Consider the following 19,389-nt stretch of genomic DNA (forward strand, 5'->3'; position numbering starts at 1 on the left):
CGCTGGCGCCGCGCCGTCCCCCGCCCCCGGCCGCCGGTGGTTCGGCCCGGCCCCGCCCCGGCGCGCGCACGTCCGCCCGACGCCGCCGACGCTCCCCGACGCCACCAGACGCAGTGGGAGGTGCCGGGGCGGGCGCGGCACGGCCGAGCGGAGCAGGGAGTCGTGGGCCGCGCGGCGGTGAGTGTGCGCTTTTCCTGGCCCCGCCGCGCCGCTCGCCAGCATGAGCTACGACCGCGCCATCACCGTCTTCTCGCCCGACGGCCACCTCTTCCAAGTGGAGTACGCGCAGGAGGCCGTGAAGAAGGGCTCGACCGCGGTGAGCGGCGAACTCTGCGCCCGGGCCGGGCTGGGCGGCCGGAAGCAGGCGGTCCCGGGGGTGCTGCTGGAATCGGGGCGGCCCGTGGCGCGGGGGCGCGGGAGGTGCGGTGAGCCGGCAGGGGCTCGGCCGGGGGATCGGGGGAGGCCCCCGGACGTGGGTGCACCTAGGAATCCGCGAGGCCCGGACCGGTCTCTCTGCCGGGGCGGGGGTGCACGAATCGAACGGGACTCCCGGCAATGGACAGCAGGGGGCTCTGGAGGGCGCGTCCCAATGAGGCCCGGAGGCGCTCCCCCGGCCAGCGGGAGGCCCGGGTGCTTCCTGCCACTGAGCGCAGGCCGTGGCCGCGCTGACAGTCTCCTCTTTTCTGTCCGATTGGCCTTTGGGAAGTAGCGCCCTGGCGTTAGTGGGACACGGGAGCCGGGCGTCGGTGTCCCGGAAGGAAATGGAAAGGGCACGTTGTGCACTGTGGGTGCCCGGGCGGGGAGCGGCAGGACAGGACAGTCTGATGGGACTGCCCTCCGAACACGGTTTTCAACAAGGGCTGTTGAGGGGGTGTTAGCTGGTGATCCGCAGGTACTTTGCAAACTAGCAAATAGGGTCCGATTGATGAGCTTCAAGTGCCACCTTCCTCTTGCCTCTCGGTAGCGCAGAGCAGGCCTAGGAGGAGACGGCCATCTTGCAACCCGCCGCCCCGGCCCGCCCCGCCCCCGCCCCGGCCCGCTAGTGCCCGTGTGGCCGGGGGTGGGCTGTGCTGAGGCCCCTGCATGTGAGCAGGGCCCGGCCGGGCAGCGCGCTGGCTGCTCACTGGCTCTCTGAATGTTAAGTAAGCAGGTGACTGAAGTGCATCCAATAGGCCCCAGTTAGGGGACTTCCCTCACCAGGGAGAGCCCAGTCCTCGGTGCAGGTGGGCTTCCAGGAAAAAGTGGAGGTTCTTGGTGTGAGCTGAGTGGTTCCCACTGAGCTGGAGGTTCCCCCCTGGTTCTCCTCCGGGGTGGACAGTGCGCTGACCCACTGTCCTGAGCCGGACCTCTCATTTTTAAATTAATGATGTCGTTGTCAGTTTGCTTATTGGTCAGTTTTTCTTTTATTACCTGGTATTTCAGAGATTTGAGCCAGCAGACCAAAGAAAGCGCACAGTTCTGTGAATTTTGATGTTTCAATTTCTTGAACATTTTTTGAAATTAAGATCAGAATCCATCTTGTGGCCTAACTCGGCTTAAAGAGCACTGGAACGAGAGTGCTGGCCCTCTCCCCTGCCCCCATCTGATGGGGCTGGCTTTGCTTAACCACCTGGCACCTCTGGGCCTGCCTGCCTCTACTGGGGCGCTCTGAAGATCCCTGATAGAGTAGGGGAGACAGCACCTTGAAATCTGACACTGCAGACCAGTACTTCTCCACCACGTCATTTTGCACCCCCAGAGGCGTTTGGTAGCCTGTGCAGACATTGTTCATTGTCCAAGACTATAGAGGGTGCCTCTGGCAACTAGGGGTAAACACCTTACAGTGCACAGGCAGCCCCCACCTCAGAGTTAGCACCCAGGCTGAGGAGCCCTGCTCTGAACGAAGTGTGGATGTTGCTTCTCTGAGGGATTGACCCCATTTATCTGCACCTGCATTGCTGGGGGTCAGAGGTGGGGTGGGGGACTAACACGCAGTAATTTTAATGCATCCTCCCCTGTTCAGTGTCAGCCATAAACAGTGCTAACCTCCCAGGAATAGTTGGTACAGGTGTCCTGCACACATTCAAAGGGTGGGTAGTGGTATAGGTCACAAGCCCAGAACCACGACTTTCAGGACACCTGGCTTGGACCCAGGGTCTTGGGCTGCAAGGCCTTTCGTATGACTGATTCAGTGGGTTGAGTGACACACGTGCATACTGATGACACTGCAGTTCCTTGTTAGTGGTGTTGTCATTGAAGCTACAGGACTGGGCACAGTCACGACAGCTGGGGGAGCTCTGCCACAGCAGATAAGTAGCAGTGGTTGGCCAGCGTGGCGCCCGCAGTGATGGCCTGAGACCCTGAACACCTGCTCAGAGCTCTGTGCCTGCTGCACACCCTCAGGTCACTTTCTTAGTGCTGTGTTGGTTTTTCTTGAAGGTTGGCGTTCGAGGAAAAGACATTGTTGTTCTTGGTGTGGAAAAGAAGTCGGTGGCCAAACTGCAGGATGAGAGGACAGTGCGGAAGATCTGTGCCCTGGACGACAATGTCTGCATGGCGTTCGCAGGTGAGCCTGGGGCCAAGCAGAGCTTTGGGAGATGTGTGAACTGGGTAAACCCACGTCCTTTAGCCCTCAGCGGTCCGGTTTTATCTTTGGAATTCAAACAGTCTGGTCCAAATTAATTGACGGGATTGAATGTTGAACCGGTTTGCGGTGTCAACCTCAGCCTCGACGTTGGACCTGCTCCTATCCCCTGGTCTGTCGAGTCAGCATCCACGTTGGATTGAAAAGAGTTAAAGCAATGGATTTGGGCCTTTAAAGGGTTGGCCATGGTTTCTTGGTGAGGAGGCTCCCTGCCCCTGGTGGCTGGAGCAGAGGCTGCAGGAATGGCTACCCCAGGACATGGGGCTTTGCTGTCTGTGGGGCGCGGTTACAGTGTTTTGGCCAGGTTCAAGCCTCGGACTAATGAAAGGACAGGGTCCTCTCATTGCCACGTGCAAGTCCCAGCTGGAGGTCAGGGCCCTCCCAGCAGAATCATAGCCAACGGCTGTGGTAGTTAGCTTGAACCTATGGTCCAAACACGTAACCCCACGTGCCTTGTGCTAGAGTTCAGGTGCATATAGTTGAGTGAGGTTGGAGCTCACGAGAATGAAACAACGTGATCACGCCCCTGCTTTGCTTCGTGGCATCTGCTATAAAATAAAGACACGGCTTGTGGGCGCTGTCGTCTCATCAGGGAGGCAGCGTCCCACCGAGACCCAGCTATTATTCTCTTGTCTGTCTTTTCCTTAATCCTTTCACCCCTCCCCACTCAGTTTACCTTTGGCCGCAACAGCTGTCACCTCCATTGTCATCGGCCTGTCCCTGATTATAGTTACTGTCTAGAGAGAGGTCAGGCTTTCTACAGCTACTGCGCCTGTGCAGCGGGGCCAGCGGGAGCTGTGTTCTCAGCGCTCTCCTCCCTTGGTGGGTGCATTTGGGGAACATACCAGTTCTCCTGTGCTAAACGAGGGTGACTTGCCTGATTTCACGGGGCCTGGCACACATAGCTCTTCATGAGCCCAGAGGCTGAGCGGTCTACCCAGCTGGGGTCTGTGCTGCCAGTGGACCCCGTGCTGGGCTTTAGAGCAGCGGTTGCCAACCTTTCGGACCACTGGTTGGCGACCGCTGCTCTAGGGGACTGGTTTTGAACCCTTGCTGTCTGCTCATGTGATCTGTGTCTCTGATCGTGGCCATGCGGTGATGCGCTCTGCTGTCCTGTAGGCCTTACTGCCGATGCGAGGATAGTCATCAACAGGGCACGGGTGGAGTGCCAGAGCCACCGGCTGACGGTGGAGGACCCGGTCACCGTGGAGTACATCACCCGCTACATCGCCAGCCTGAAGCAGGTAGGCCCCACCTGCGGCTCGGCTCTGGACACATGTGGTCACTACTTGGTCCTGGAGGGTGTCCTACTGTCGTGTCGGTGCTGGCACACGTCCCTGCAGGAAAGTCGAGGCCTGCACTCGTCCGGTGCCCAGCCCTGCTTGTGCATGTGTTTGCTGTCACTTGCCCACGTTGGTGGCATCGTTCTTGTTGATGGGCATGGGGCAGTCCACATGCCTATTTCTGGAGGGAAGGGATAGTTTTATCTTGCCATTCTGAGTGATGTCACTAAGGAGTTGGGAGGGGCTGGAAGCCACCCCTGCCCTAAGGTGAACTGCTGGTCACCTTTCAAACCAGCTGTGCAGCCAGAATGTGTGTCTGCTGTCCCACCCTCCGAATGACCTCAGCTGTGCTCCATGGGGTGGCCCTGGGCACAGCCTGGCTGGCTGGGTGAGAATGCAGAAACGAAGAGAGGGAGCCTCCGATTGCGATTCTTGCTCATCCTTGGAAGTAACCTGAGGAGGGGACCTGGGGCTATCCTCATCCCTAAGTGCAGTGGAGACGCCGTGGGCGTGGGCGTGGGCGGGGGCGGGCTTGTGGTGCTGAGATGGCACAGCGACGTGTTCCGTTTCCTATCAGCGCTACACGCAGAGCAATGGGCGCAGGCCGTTTGGCATCTCAGCCCTTATTGTGGGTTTCGACTTTGATGGCACCCCCAGACTCTACCAGACTGACCCGTCGGGCACATATCACGCCTGGAAGGTGAGTCCCTGGCAGAGAGGGGTTTACAGGCTGTGTTGCCACAGTTAAGGGGCTTGGGAGGCCGCTGGGGGTCTGTGCCTCCCTCAGGTGCGTGTGTGCACACAGCCTGTTGAACAGCACTGTTTGGGAGGAAAGGGCAGTGAGCTATAAGGACTCATGGCTTAAAGTGAAATGGCCACGAGTCTGTCAGTAATGAAATGGTATCTACTATTGGTGAGAATCAGCACAGCCCCAAATAGCCCTCAGCCAACGGAGGGCTTGGGGGAGGGCTCGGGGCAGGGCCGGGAGCCCAGGCTGCTCTCAAGCACAGCACACTGGACGAGCAGGGTGGCGGCTGGCTGGCCCAGACAGTGGCCAAGTTGTTGGTTTGGGTCTGGATTGTCCTGTGACATATAACACTCCCCTCTCAGGCCAATGCCATAGGCCGGGGCGCCAAGTCAGTGCGTGAGTTTCTGGAGAAGAATTACACTGACGAAGCCATCGAGACAGACGATCTGACCATCAAGCTGGTGATCAAGGCCCTCCTGGAAGTAAGTTTGCCTTTGCATCTGGGCAAGCCAGTGAGAACACCCATGCCATGATAGTGTTCCCTGGGTGGGCTGAGTGGCAGGCCACAAGGGTTTGCTCTGCTCAGCCAGCTCCTGCATACGACTGGCACAGTCAGGGCACAGCTCACAACCACACTCAGCTTTCCTGGGGCTCCAGCTACTGGGAGAGCAGAAATTAGGAAGACTGCTGGGAGTTTTGGGGTCTTGGGCTTTGTCAAGACCTTACAGATGCTGGAGGGTGAAGCCAGAGGCAGAGAGGGGCTAGTAGGAGGCTAGGCTGGGGTCCAGAGAGCAGGGGCTTGGTGTCAGGAGCCCAGCTGCCGTGCAGGAGCAGGGACCAGAGACCCAGCCAAGGTCTGACTGGCAGGAGGCAGCGTAGAATCTGTGGGTGCTCAGACTGCAGTGTGCCCGGCCTGTCCCCTAGAGTGGCAGTGCTGGGTTTGGGTGCACAGGTGATCCTCTAAAGCAGCGGTTGCCAACCTTTCAGACCTCATGGACCACCACTTGGCGACCGCTGCTCTAAAGAACCTATTTGGTCCTGAGGTGGGCGTGGCTGTCTAATGCTCTTCTCTCCGGCTCCTCCCAAGGTGGTTCAGTCGGGCGGCAAGAACATCGAACTGGCTGTCATGAGGCGGGACCAGCCCCTCAAGGTAAACCCATGTCTTTTGCCGTTTTCACAGTGGAGCGATCCTGGGGACGGGCAGGGCAGTGCTCATTAACGCTGCTGTGGCTTTAGCACCAGGCAAGGCTCCCCACAAACGGGTGGGACGCAAGCACGCCAGGGCTGACTGCATGGTCACAGATGGTGATCGCGTGTGCTCCTGGCACGCGGACAAGCAGTCAGCAGCTGTGCAGGTTGGCTTCTGCTTTTCACTGATCCCCACACAGGCCACATGGCCTTGTGGACCTGCAGAAGCAGCTTTAGGGCGTCCAGGAGCCCCCTCCCTGTGGGGGCCTTACTGCACTGGGGCACCTCTTAGGCTGAGGGGCTAACCAGAAACACTCTCTTTGGTAGATTTTAAATCCTGAAGAAATCGAGAAATATGTGGCTGAAATTGAAAAAGAGAAAGAAGAAAATGAAAAGAAGAAACAAAAGAAAGCATCATGATCAATCAAATTTTGCTGGGAGCAATTTTTAAATGCAAATCATGCGTGATGTGAGAACCAATGGATATTCAGGCGCTGACATTCCATTGTCTGTGTCCTACAATAAACTTCCATGTTTTTAACCTCGCCTTTTTACAGCCCACGGGTCTTTTGGGTGGATTTATGGTAGCTTTTTAAAAAAAAAAAAAAAAATTTTTTTTATTGACTCTAGAGTGAAAGGGAGAAAGAGAAACATTGATTTGTTCCACTTATTTATGCATTCATTGTTTGATTCTTGTATGTGCCCTGACCAGCATCCTGCAACCTTGGCCTATCTAACCAACTGAACTACCCAGCCAGGGCTGGAATTAGTAGCTCTTGCGGAAATGGAGTCGACTCCCGTGGTCAGTCTCTAAAAGCTTTCCTGAGTGTGAGCTTTCTTCCCTAGTCTTTGTTGCCAGGCTCCCAGACAACAGCCACAGACTAAGTGGGGGTCGTCCTGCACGCAACGCCAGGGGTGTTAGGGCTGCAGTGCGAGACTGCTGTAGGTAGGCGCACCTGGCACTTCCAACCCTCCTTTTCTTGTTCCAAATAGGTTGATTGTTCCTTTGACCTTTGTTCAAGCTCCTATTTAACATCAGGTCAAGGACAGGAGCACAAACAGCACTCAGTTTAAGTGCTTACCCCAAAATTTGCAGAGCAGCAGTTGTGTTCAGAACTAGCCTTATGTTTATGGTTTTACTAGGTCAGGTCAACATTTCTCATGTTTTCTCCAAGACTTCTGGTGCTTCCTGTTACCCACCCTCTTGCTTTCTAATCTTTTTATCCTCACTGAGGATGTTTACTGATTTTGAGAGGAAGGCGGGGGGTACAGAAACATGGATCGGTTGTCTCCTGCATGCGCCCTGACCAGGAATCAAACCCACAGCCGTTTGGTGTACGACAGTGGTCAGCAAACTCATTAGTCAACAGAGCCAGATATCAACAGTACAACAATTGAAATTTCTTTTGAGAGCCAAATTTTTTAAACTTAAACTATATAGGTAAGTACACTGTTATTAACTTCATTAGGGTACTCCTAAGCTGGCCGTTGCTAAAAATGTCCTCAATCTGATTGAGGTACGTTCGCTGAGGTCGACCCCTTCAACTCTCCCATCCACACTTGTCTTGTACACTTGTTTCGTCTATCTCCTTTCTGAAAACCGACTTCTGCGCATGGTTCACGAAGTTTCAATCGCACTCTATGTGCGCGCCCGCACGTGGTATTTTGTGGAAGAGCCACACTCAAGGGGCCAAAGAGCTGCGGTTTGCTGACCACTGGTGTACGAGATGAAGCTCCAACCGACTGAGCCACCCAGCCAGTGCCTCGCTCACTTTTTAGCCAGAAAACCTATCTTCTAGCCCAGTGATGGCGAACCTTTTGAGCTCGGCGTGTCAGCATTTTGAAAAACCCTAACTTAACACTGGTGCCGTGTCACATATAGAAATTTTTTGATATTTGCAACCATAGTAAAACAAAAGACTTATATTTTTGATAATAAATATCAAAGAAAAATCAACCAAAAAAATGAGTTCGTGTGTCATAGGTTCGCCATCACTGTCCTAGCCTCTAGGCCAGCAGCAGTGTAGGTCAGTCTTAATGTCCCTACAGAAAACCCTAACAAGCCCATTGGCCTGCCACTCTGCGGGAGGCTGCTGGTCTTGGTGACGGGTGGCTTTTGGGTCCCTGAGCTGGTTGCCCCTTACAACTCTGCTAGGATTCTACGGTCCCCTTTCTGCCTCGGTCAGTAGCTTTCTTACTCCACATTCCCCTTGAGGGCACATGTAATCTACCTTCTAAAAAGGAGTCAAGAGGCCCAGATACTTTAGTCCAGCCTAAAACCGGCAATTGTCACAATGGTTTTCAGTTGAAGACTTGAGCAGCAAGGTTGGTCACACATGGTAACTGAATTAACAATATGTGAATCTCAGCACAGAGAATATTTTAGTTCAACTGTTCCCAACTAATTTCAAATTCGTGCCCTGGCTTTCTGAATCTAGCATGTGCACCTGGGAGGATTGTTTTCATTGGTCAAGGATGTTAGTTGCAAAAAAAAAAAAAAGGTTTGCCAAAAACTTGTCAAATTATGAGTGACAGCCAGGCCCAGACCTCAGAGGCCTGCTGCTCAGTCCAACTCTGGGCCTGACTGGACCACAGGCAGGTACGGAGGGAGGAAACAGCTGACCAGTGTGTTGCTTCTAAAGTCACCCAAAACCCATTAGAGTGGAGGGATGCTTCAAAGTCTGAAACCAGCCTGTCTGCTGCTCTGCATAGTCCAGGGCCCATTTCTGAATCAGGTTCATTTGTGAACCGAGTTTTAGAAACTACTTTGTGTCACGAAAGCAGAGCCACTCATCCCAAAAGGGTGGCCCATGGTGAACGGGCCTGACACTGCCCAGTCCAGCTGAGACAAGAGCATCAGAGGTCCCCTACGGCAGGCCTGCCGAGTGTGATGGGGTTCAGGCAGAGTCAACAGGACCACTTACTTTCAAAGCAGAGAAGATTTTAAAGTTTGCGTTTTTATTTTAATTACAATATACATTACTCCAACAGAGCAGCCCCACTGCTACATTCTAATTCTTAGCCATTAAGTCCTACAAAAATAAACCAAGCTTTTACAGTAACTTAATACAGAACCAAAATCTTTATAGCTGTCTAGGGATTTAATTACCAAGGTGCTTATGTTCACCAAGATGCCCTGTCTTCAGGGGGGAGCATGCTTGTACTAAGGTGACCCATTTACTCATGCAACAGTTTACATCCCACCTCCCTCCACCCACCTACAAAACAAACAACTATTTACAACTCGGAGCTCTGTCAGCCGAGCTTGCAAAAAAGACTGGCTCATTTCCAAGTGGATGAGACTTGAACAGTGGTCTGAGTCCAACACTGACTGGCAGGACAGAAAGGATGGGTATGCCACCCCAATCCTCATTCCTATGGAAGCCAGGCTCTGAGTAACAGACAGCTCCCAGCTCATGTTCAGGCCCCTTCTGTGCCTCCAAGAGTGCCAGCCTGCCAGTCCAAACCTCGACACCACCACCCTGGACATCAGGTGGTCTGTCTGCTCACACATGATCTGCGGGAACTCCACTTTCCCTGCTGGGGCCCACCCGACCCCACACCCCCTGGGCTGGCCCTGCCTTGCTCCTGAGGCCCACCAGTGGCAGTGGGGGTACCAGGCCAGCAGCATGAGCGCCAGCTGGGTGACAGAGCTGTGCCTGGCTGCCACACGGTCCACTTTAAAAGTCAAAGTTGTCCCCCCAAATTTTTTTTTTCAAAGTGAAGATCAAGCTTTCGCTCTAGAAAACTTTTTGCAAAACACCAAAACCTTAGGTAGACTGTGCATAACTGAAGAGGAAAGACCCAGAGACCTCAGAGAGGTCACCCTTAAACACTCCCCGAACATGAGCAGTTCTAACTCGGACCATGTCCAAGTTCCATGACGTCAAAACAAAAGTAATAAACGGTGACCCAACGCCTGTCTGTCCAGTAAGTGCAGCGTCCTCACTCGGCTTCGTTTCTGCCGCTGCCTCTGCAGGAGCCTGCAGGGGGAACATGACACCACATGAGTGCGCTCAGCAGGCGTCCCCCCATGTCAGGCCAGGGCTTCCTAGACTCCCCCATCACAACCCACCAGGAAAATTCCTTCTGTACGCATTGCCGTAGTAGGCAGCTCCGGGTCCCATCCACCATGACCCTCTTACCACCCAGACCCTAAGGGGCACACACATCACTCGGGACCTTGTGAAAAAGGCAGGGCCACGCTGCACCGAGACCCTGGCTTGTCACCAGCTCTCCTGGCTGAACCCTCTCCCCCGAGGAACAAGCACCCGGCCCTCCTGCACGGGAACCCACTTTGACAACGCTGGGCCCAGGGTCCCCAAGAGCCCCCTGGAGATTTGAGGGCGGGCCTCACCTCTGCGCTTCCTGAAGAGGCTCCCTGCAGGGGTACTGCAACCCCATGCCCTCCCCTTAGAGGACCCCGCAGGTCACCCACTCACCTCCGGCTGCTCTTCACACCCTGCCAGTTCCGGCTCTGTGGGAAGTCGGGTTGCGCCGGGTGGTGCCACTGCCCCTGCCCCCCCGCAGTCCGCCTCGGAATCCACGGCCACGAAGAAACCTTCCTGACACCCCAAAGGTCTCCGTGTTGAGCTTCCTCTCCTCAGCCCACGTGGTCCGCCTGGAACTGAAACAGACAAGGGCTGTGAAAACTGACTGCAGGGGCAGTCATCCCAGCTTTCTCAGCCTGGGAGGAAGGACAGTCACTGTGTTCCTGGAGCCATTCGAGGGCAACCCAGCTGGCCCCCTGCAGTTGGACAACCAACACTACAGGTGCTCCAGGCCCGTTCCTCATGGGACTAGGCTGCTGGGCACAGAGCTTACACCTCTGTCCCCTAAACAAGCCCGTGATACTAGTGCACTCCAATGGAAGCCACCTGCTTGCTGGGCTCAGGCCTGCACAGTCTCCAAGGCCTGGAGCAGACCATGGACCCCCCAAACAGGTTTCTACCAGATGAGGAGGGGCTGGGTTAAATGGGCAGGGTCTCCAAGGGTGTGCTTATACTTTACGGGTGCTGGGGACCAGCACAGCATGGCTCCAGAACCCTTTGAGCTCCCCAAGCACCGCTAGTAAATACCCGCAGCTGTTAACAATCCTCATTTAAAGAAACAGCAGCTATGTCCCAGCTGCCACTGAGGCCAACCAGCTCTCCTCACATCCTGCCAGCAAACCATCAGCCCCACCTTCAAAGCAGTTTAGAAGCCAAGCCTCTCTCCATCACCAGGCCCAGTTGAGACACCTGAACTATTGGGAAGTGGCCACCTGCAGCCACTCTCACCGAAGACCCACGTGGTAAAAGGTCAGGTGGCTTCAATCCTGGGCTCCCAACCTCTGATAGCTGCCTGCCCTGCCCAACAGAACAGGCTTGGAGACCTGCTCTCTTGGTCCATTTCGAGTCACTGCCCGGTTCTCCTCAATGCATTTCAATCTGTGTGTGTATCTTGCCCCTCCGCATCCACTCGTCCCCGCCAGAAGCCCTCAGCGCAGGCGGTGAGGAGCCCCAGCCTGCTTTCGGCTGCACCCTCTGTGCTCAGCAGTGCCTGACACTCTGCTTGCCAGTGGAGGGATCAGAGTTTCTGCAGCATGCCGCTCAGATTTCTCTCATGGTCTAGCTTGTTCACAGGGCAACACCTGAGTAACCAGCGGTCAGGTGCTGAAAACAAATCACACGAGCGGTGCCAGCCTCAAGCGTCAGGTGAAAGAGCACCCGGAACAGAACACTCCTAATACGCAGGCTGACTCAGGTCGCCCGGGCCTCAGGCCTCCAGGGTCAGCTGGGAATCAGGAAGAAAGTCCATAGTCACTCGGCTGGGGGGTGGGGCCAGCCCAGCCTCAATGGGCAGGGCAGAGAAGCCAGGAGGGAAGTGGGAGTGGGGCTCGGGCAGACCCCTCAGTGCCTGTGACTGCCAGGGCCTCCCATGCTGCCACCACGGGATGGATGCGTCCACTGTGGCAGACATGTGAGTAGGGCCCTGAACCTGAGACCTGAGTGGTCACCAAGAGAGTGCGTCCCAGTCCTGGAAACTGAGGCAGTGTGTGTTTTCCCACCAGCTCACCCGGACCCCCACCCCTCTCACCCCTGCCCCCACACCTGGTCTTGAGTTCAGAGGAAATGTTGTCGAAGAAGGATTTGGACTTGTCATAGTAGCAGTTGGGCCCCAGGTGGTCCTCCTCAGCAGGGGCCTCGTCATTCTGGGTCACCACTGCCGGGTCCTTCTCTTCCCCCTTCTCAGCTTTGTCATCTGCACAGAGAAGTGGAGCCCACTGAGTTGCTGGAGGCAGAAAAGCACCTCTGTCCTCGGCAGGCCCGCTGTCACTCAGCAGCCAAATGACTGCTCTGTGCTAAGTGACTTCTCCCTCCAGCCCATGCCATCCACCTTAAAGGGCACAGCTCCCACACTAGCCCCCATCACCACCACCCCCCATCTCACGGCTCCAGCTGTCTGACCCACTGTGGATACTCCATGGAGAACAAGGGAGATTTCCACATAAGGACTCAGACCTTTAAAGTTCAGTTTCTTCTTGAACTCCTTGTCCAGCTCCTCGCGGTTGAACTGGGCGTTTGCACTCTCAAAGTCAAAGTCCCCCTCAAACTTGATTGTGTTCTCCTTGATGTTGGCTGGGCGGCTCTGCCCTCTAGAGCGATTCCTCGTTCGTCTGTTCCCTGTGAGGAGAAACGACAGTCATGGCTGATGAGCCACCAACACGATATTACTGAGTGTGAGACAGATGACAAAGAGAGGAAAAGAGAGGAGCACACTGAAGCCACCATTGAGCCCTAGCACCCCTGAAACTGTGCCCAGAGAAGCAGGCAGGGTGGTTGGGGGTGGGGGCAGAGAGCACGCCCAAACGTGGCAGCAGCTGTTACCTGATCTCCTCCTCTGGGGCCTCCTGTTCTCGTCGTTCACCTGCCCTGGCGTTTGCACAGCGGCTGGCTGAACTACATCTAAGGCGCAAAAGGGGATAGTAAGGCAAGCGCCTGCCAGAGCAGAAGCTGGGAAGGAAGCAGGTGGCACCACCCCAGGGGACATGTGGCAGGGGCCTGCCCTGCAAATGCATGTGGTGTTTGGGAGGGGTGCGATTTCTTTTACAAAGCCCCCAGGCAGCAGCGTGCACAGTGAGAAGAGGGAGCACACCCCAGGGAGCGAGTGTTTCAGTACCGCTGGCACTCTTGCCGCTTGGCGGGGCAGGGCGCCCGTTGAGCTGCACCCCCACAGTGCCCTTGCCGCCAGGTAACAGCTTTTTGGCGTTCAGGTTATCAAGAGAACCAGTCTGGACAGCCTGCTCCACCATGGGGCTCTTGCCAACTGGGATGGATGGAAAACCAGCTCCTGAGTTGGGGAGAGAAGGCAGATTGACAACAGAGAAAAGGAGAAAGTTCCCCAGTCCCCGCAGACACTTCTGTTCAAGCCGGGGGAGATGCAACCACCCAGAGAGGGTCTACCCAACCCAGCCCAAGCCCCCTCAGCAGGCCGCCCCTCTGCGGTTAGCCCCGGCAGCAAGGCCAGCTCAACCTGGAAGCTGAGCCCCAGGCTGTTAGGAAACCCCTCAGAGGGAAAACACCTGGCCACAAGGAGCACCTCCTAGGTGGTCTAGAAATGGCTTTCAAAACCCACACAAGCTCTGACCCCAAGGAGGCTTGGTGGCCCCGAGATGCTGTATGAGGATTTGTTCCAATCTGGCCCATGCTGAGCGAGAACCATCCCAGGCTGGGACTGTCCAGAAAATGCAGTGGTCAGCCATTGGAGTTAAGCTCTTGGGATACTGCGGTTTTTGCATAAGGCGTAACAAAGCAGAAAAGATGAGTAGCGCTGACTACAGAGAAGTGCGGCCTGCTGTGCTCTCGAGGGTCCAGGCTTGTCCTGAAGAACGAAGGCTTCCAGGCTGCCTTGGGCAATGGAGCTGCACTCCCAGCCCTGAGCACAGGACATACATGCTCAGAAACCGAGCCTCACAAGAGGGTCCTCTAAAGAAAGAGGACCGAGGGATGTGCCTTACTCATCAGCTGCCTACTCCCCTCTCACCTGGTCCTGGGTCTGTGGGTAGAAGTGCATCAAGGTCTGAGACAGAAAAGACCAGCCTTAACCTCAGGGTCCTTAGTTCAAGAGGGGCAGCCCAGGACAAGTGAAGATCACAAATTTTTTTTCCAACGGGACAAAAACCAGAGAAATTACTGTGACAAATTCCTTGTCACCCGATCAAAGTACTCCTAGGGCAGACTGGAACAGCCTTGTCATAGGCAACTGCAGTGTCCCTACAATGGGCACTGCCCCAGAGCACTTCCTCTGGCCTGTCACCTCCCCAGCACAGCCTTCCCTGAGCTGCACAGCCCAACTGAGTCCTCACACTCTAGCACACAGGCAAGAACCTTGGGCCTCTGCTTTCTCTGACACCGATGGAGCAGTTAAACCATCTTGCCTCGGCAGTTTTCAGGGTCCTAAGAACAGTGTGTCTGTGTAACATTTAAGGAGGGTGAAGCATCACTCCTTGGTACCGCAAATGCACTGGCGCCCGTGCAGGGCACATGCAAAGCACAGGCTGACAGGCACTATCCTGGACCGAGTGAGTCTCCACACGGTGTGGGCAGAGCTCTGCCCCCAGTCATGCATGTCAACTCCAGACCCCCAGCAAAACACAAAGAACCAACGCCAGGCAAGGCCAGAAACCCCCACCACCAGCATTAACAGGCCGGACATCAGCCCACACTGTTCACCTGTCAAGAGCTTGGGTTGGTCACCCAACTTTAAAGCGGCTTCATCGTACTCAGCCATGTGAGGCCCAATTTTGATGAAAGGAATGTTTCACAGGTCCCAGAGCTGCATGCAGCTGCTCAACAGGCTCCCCCAGCAATCCAGACCACGGAGGACCGGCCGAAAGCCAGGGGACAGCCCTCTGAGCAGAGGGCAGTGCCCACACGTGGCAGTGACAGCACAGCAAGCGAAGGGCTCCCTGGTCCTTTCTAGCCCTTCTTTAAAACCAGAGTTCCTAAGTCAGGACCATGTGCTGAACCAGAAACGCAGCTTAACTGATCCACAGGCTCAGCCAATTCTGTCACAGCCACTGTCCCTCTGGGCTATCTATGGTTTACCCGCCCCTGCTCTCAGGATGCAAAGACAGCGTGCAGTTCTCCCAAACTGCCGTTACCCTTGGAAGTGAGCTGGTGTGGCTCTGAGGACATGTCAGGCTCTGACACGGGCTGTGGAGATGGAGAGGAGCTAGGGCTGGAGGCTGCGGCTGAGGCTGGAGGGCTTACCAGCTTCTCTAAAAGAAGAGAAAGGAGAGAAGAGCAAAAAGAAAGGGCACAGATAAGTAATGAGACACTTGTCTTGCATTTAGCAGGCTTGGAAAGAACCAAGCATCTCTCCTAGGACACTTTGCTCACACAAACCTGTTCTAGAAACACAAGTAGCCGGGCCGAGAGGGCACCGCCACACTAGGAGCAGCAGTCAAGACAACAGGACTCAGAAGCAAGGGACCCACACAACCGTCGAGGGCCTGATCACACCCTATCGCCAGAGCAGGAGCGAGGTGGGTGAGGCTGCCAACCCCATGGCCTGACTGCTCCGAAGAGCTTCGGCCAGGCCCAGGCAGACCCTCACTATGTGTTGGGATAGTCTTATTCCAGGGTTATCAACTGGGGGAAACAATTTCTGAGCGAGGCATCGACAGGAGAATGAAGAAGAAATAACCTGGCAGTGCTGTATTTCAGTTTCACATTTACAGGCTCACAAATGTGCAAGGAGTCAGACGCACTGTGATTACACCTGGAAGTTATCAGGTCTTTAAAGCAATGTACCACGGCCTCCCCCAGACCTGGGCTGACACCAAATGAACGTGGATTTGGTTCACCTGTTCCAGGACCCAGCCTTGCTGCCTCCCCTACTCTCAGTGAGCAGTCACTGAACGTCCTAGCACTCGAAGGACTGTGTCCCCATCAGAAGCTGAAGCCCGCTTCAGGAGGCCACAGCACAGCAGGTTAGCAGAAAGAAAGGTTACTCACCTAGACCCAAGGAAGCTGCATACTGCTGACTGAGCAGGGAGCTGGCGGCCAGCTGGCTGTAGGGCGGCATCCCTCTGAAGGGGCTGTAAGGCACGTGCGGCTGGAAGGAGGAGCCCGAGCCCAGGGAAGACTGAGCAAGGGGACACACAGGTGAGAGCAGCGCCAGGCCCGTCGCCTGGCCTGTTCAGACAGGGACAGACACCCGGATCTGCCAGCCTGCTTCTTGGAAGCTTGGGTGACCCTCAGAGGGGTAAGCTCCCAGGATGGTCTAAGGGAGCTTACAGCTGCCTTTTCCACATTTTATCCCCAGCTCCACCTGCCCAGGTAATTCTCACTCAAATTTCTCCTAACTCAGTTAATCCCTCTAATGGCTCCCCACTGCCTGCATCAGGTGGTCTAGGCTCTGCATAAGAGAAGACACACCATCCTTGGCTTGGCCCTGCCCCCAATGGGAAGGAGGCCAAGAATCCCCATTCTCTCAGGCCCACTTAGGGGTTTCTCCCTGCAGTTTGTGCTCCAAAGGAGCTGATGAATACTTCATTTACAAGTCAAGAGAAAACATGAACCTGGGCTCCCTGTAATCCTGGGCAAAACACACCATAACACAGCACTGCAATTTAACATCTGGGCAGAGTTAACAGAGCAAGTCCTGCTGTCCCTGCTAGCATCGTACGCCATGCACACCATCCCGCTGGGGATTTAGACTGACCCAACCAGAAACTATGGACAAACACCGATTCCCTGAGCACACTCACCCCCCTCTGACACTGACACACTCACACACACACACAATACTGATGCTGCAGGAGTTAAGACTTTCCACAGCAACACCAACAGCCTGGACAAAAACTAAACAACTTTTCATTAAAAGGCCATTCCTCGAGTTGAGTGCTCTGGCCAAACAGCCGACACCAAGTTCCACTTGGCCTCCAGCACCCCTCAGAGATTGTGTCCCACAGGCGCAGAGCCCGCACTCACTTGGACGATGGCAGGGTCCTGAGGGAGAGAGTGCTGAGCTTTTGGAGGTTCACACACTGTGATGTCTTTGATATCGCTTCCCCGGAAAATGATGTACTCATAGATTTCCTCTCTGGGAGGGGCAGGCCTATCTGTGGGACGGTCTTCAGTACCGAAGGACCTCACTTAGGAGCAGAGGAGAAAACACGTTAGTTGTCCCAGCCAAGACCATTCAACCAACCCTTTACGGCTAGAGCCCCTTCCTTGGGTGCCACCCATAGCCCAGCATCGGGTTTCCACACTTCAGCTACTCCCCCCTCCAGTTTTCAACGGACAAGACCCCAGTTGGCAAAGCTCCAAAAAGTTCTAGGTCACGAAAAACCAAGAACAACTCCCATGCCTGGCAGCCTCACGAAGCTCAATGTGCTCACATCAGAACAAGGTCTGCTTTGCAGAACCCCCCCTTCACATCTCACTTGGCAGATTCAAAGCCCAACAGCTGCTTTTTGATGGGCACCTCCACACATGAGCCCTGGGCAGTGCCCCCTTTTCTTGGAGAGAAGTGAATACATTGACAGAATCGTTTCCGCCCTCCGACCCATGCCAGCCTGGGCGGAGCCTTTACAGAGGGGATCCAGAACTTGACCCGCCCCACCAGCTCCTGTGTCCACGGCGTTGCTTCTCTACCCCAAGGCCCGGAGCCCAACCAGGTCTCCCCAGATCTCCGGGGCGCCCTCTATCTAATCTGAGCACAGCTCCAGCTGCGACAGGAATGTCATGGAAATGTAGCAAAGTGCCCGGAGCACAGGGGAGCGCACAGCTCGACACTGAACTACCTTCCTGAGCAGCGCCGTCTGCCCAGGACTGGAGCCCGCGGCCGGCTCCCTCTGACGTCGGAGGGAGCTCTGCCCGCTAGCAGGCCTCTGGCGTCTCCCTCGCCTACCCAGACCCACACCAGCAGGGACTCTAGACCCGGCTGCACTCCGCACTTCTCTGGAAGAGGCACAGAAAGGACACTCGCCATCTTTCTCGGAGGACGTAGACAAAGAAACTTTGAGGCCACCTCCTGCCTCAACAAGCCCAGAAAAGAGCCACAACACAACCATCTTCCTTCCACTAAGGGTCCCAGAAGGTCCGGCGTGGCTCCCTGCAGGCACCGGTCCCTGAAGGTCCACCCGCAGCCATGTCCGGGTGGCGCGGCAAGCACTTTAAACGGGGCACCTCGCTGCCAAGGCTCCGATGCCCACATGCGTCCCGATAAGACGTGCTATTTACTCGGGCTCAAGGCCACGGCCGCTTAATCCTTTCCAGACGGGCCTGCAGGAGCCGGGTGTCCTCACCCCCGCCTTCTGGGGAGGCCGAAGCCCACTCCCCCCGGGACCGGGTGGCGGGCGCCAGCTGCCCCTCAGCAGGTGGGGAGGAAGCGGCCCAGCCACCGACCCCCACCTGCCGGAGGGCGGCGCCGCGGGAGCTGGACCCGCCCCACCGCGACCTCTCCCGCGGGCTGGGCGGGCCGGCGGCGCACAATAACGCCGGGGCGGGGGACCTTGGTGCCGGCCGAGCCCCGGGCTCGGGCTCGGAGTGGAGGCCCGCGGGAGGGAAACAAGACCCAGGGGCGGGGGGGGGGGGGGGGCATGACAGGCGGCGAAGGGAGGAGGGTGCCAGGAGGGTGAGGGCCTGCGGGGAAGGGGGGCAGGGGGTGTGCCCTGCGGGGTGGGGGGAGGGGTAGCCGGGAGAAGATGGCCGAGGGGTGGGGGCCTTCGAGGGAGACAGCCTGCGGGGGGAGGGGTGGTCAGAGGCGTGAAGGCCCAGGGAGGTGATGCGGCCAGGATCCTGCGGGGACCCCGGGGGTGGGGGTGGGGGGCGGGGGCGGGCCGGCTGTTGGCGGGCGGGGCGGGCGGTTGGGGCGCCCGCGGGCCGCTACCTTTGGCGAGCGCCACGGTGGAGTTGTCGGTGTCTATGGTGTAGAGGATGCCCTCGTAACGGATCTGCGCCTTGGAGATGAGGCTGATCTTGCTGCCCAGGTACGGGGTGCCCGACGAACCACTCATGGCGACGGCCGCCGGCCGGGCCTGGCCCGCTCGCCTCCGCGCGGGCGTCGGGCCGTCCGCTCCGCCTCTGTGCGGCTCTCCGCCGGCGGGGAGGCCCGTGAGGAGAGCAGCTAGCGAGCAGGCGCGCGCGACCGGGGTCTCCGAGGGGAGCGCGGGGGAGGAGGGGCCGCACAGCCACATCCGGGGCCTCGCCCCGCCCCGCACGCTCGCCGCCCATTGGCTCAGCGCGCCGGCCTCCCTTTAAATATGGCCGCGCCGCCTGCCGGGGGCGGGCCTCGCTCCTCGCCTGCGCAGTCGGCCGCGCCAGTCGCAACTGGTTTCCTCCCTCTCCCCGCCCTTCGCCGTCGGCTCCCGGCGGGCCCCGCGCGGTGGTGGGTGGGTCTGGAGGAGGGTGGGAATGGGGGTGCGGAACGCGCGTGCGCGGGGCCGAGTGACGCCGGGGTGGGGTGGTCCGGTCCCGCGCTGTGAAGCCGGGAGAAGGTCCCTATCCTGAAGGCAGGGGCCGGGGTCGCCCGCGGCCTGGGGTGCAGTGGTAGCT

General features: G+C 56.9%; 2 protein-coding genes across 7 annotated transcripts; one reads left to right on the plus strand and one right to left on the minus strand.

Annotated features, from left to right (window-relative positions):
- The first annotated feature begins 107 nt into the window (after nucleotides 1-107).
- Nucleotides 108-6,387, plus strand: PSMA7 (proteasome 20S subunit alpha 7). Its single transcript, XM_070419666.1, has 7 exons — nucleotides 108-316; nucleotides 2,419-2,545; nucleotides 3,743-3,867; nucleotides 4,484-4,606; nucleotides 5,017-5,136; nucleotides 5,742-5,804; nucleotides 6,170-6,387. The coding sequence occupies exons 1-7, from the start codon at nucleotides 221-223 to the stop codon at nucleotides 6,260-6,262; spliced, it is 747 nt and encodes a 248-aa protein (XP_070275767.1). The 5' UTR covers nucleotides 108-220; the 3' UTR covers nucleotides 6,263-6,387.
- A 2,392-nt stretch (nucleotides 6,388-8,779) lies between these two features.
- Nucleotides 8,780-19,006, minus strand: LSM14B (LSM family member 14B). Of its 6 annotated transcripts, none has more exons than XM_070419668.1 (10): nucleotides 18,725-19,006; nucleotides 16,822-16,985; nucleotides 15,844-15,973; nucleotides 14,988-15,104; nucleotides 12,980-13,174; nucleotides 12,712-12,789; nucleotides 12,346-12,507; nucleotides 11,935-12,085; nucleotides 10,285-10,469; nucleotides 8,780-9,825 (listed from the first exon to the last, which is right to left on the minus strand). In XM_070419668.1, exons 1-9 carry the CDS (start codon nucleotides 18,849-18,851, stop codon nucleotides 10,298-10,300), a joined length of 1,296 nt encoding a protein of 431 aa, XP_070275769.1. In that variant the 5' UTR covers nucleotides 18,852-19,006; the 3' UTR covers nucleotides 8,780-9,825; nucleotides 10,285-10,297. The 6 variants fall into 6 exon arrangements, with proteins under 6 accessions (XP_070275769.1, XP_070275770.1, XP_070275771.1 ...); XM_070419669.1 differs by having other exon boundaries at nucleotides 13,004-13,174; nucleotides 18,725-19,005; XM_070419670.1 differs by lacking the exon at nucleotides 18,725-19,006 and adding an exon at nucleotides 17,822-18,094.
- Between the last annotated feature and the right edge of the window lie 383 nt (nucleotides 19,007-19,389).

This window comes from Myotis yumanensis, unplaced genomic scaffold (assembly GCF_028538775.1).
Source record: "Myotis yumanensis isolate MYYU_CA2020_CCGP unplaced genomic scaffold, mMyoYum1.0.hap1 SCAF_7, whole genome shotgun sequence".
NCBI lineage: Eukaryota > Metazoa > Chordata > Mammalia > Chiroptera > Vespertilionidae > Myotis > Myotis yumanensis.

Bases quoted from the DNA above. Each gene is read 5' to 3' on its own strand.
- PSMA7 (XM_070419666.1), top strand. From the start codon at position 221: ATGAGCTACGACCGCGCCATCACCGTCTTCTCGCCCGACGGCCACCTC. The intron at 317-2,418 runs GTGAGCGGCGAA...TTTTTCTTGAAG, and splicing joins TGAAGAAGGGCTCGACCGCG to GTTGGCGTTCGAGGAAAAGA. The intron at 4,607-5,016 runs GTGAGTCCCTGG...CTCCCCTCTCAG, and splicing joins GCACATATCACGCCTGGAAG to GCCAATGCCATAGGCCGGGG.
- LSM14B (XM_070419668.1), bottom strand. From the start codon at position 18,851: ATGAGTGGTTCGTCGGGCACCCCGTACCTGGGCAGCAAGATCAGCCTC. The intron at 12,790-12,979 runs GTGTGCTCCCTC...TTTGCGCCTTAG, and splicing joins TGAAACACTCGCTCCCTGGG to ATGTAGTTCAGCCAGCCGCT. The intron at 10,470-11,934 runs GTGTGGGGGCAG...TGTCTGTTTCAG, and splicing joins TCCTCTGAACTCAAGACCAG to TTCCAGGCGGACCACGTGGG.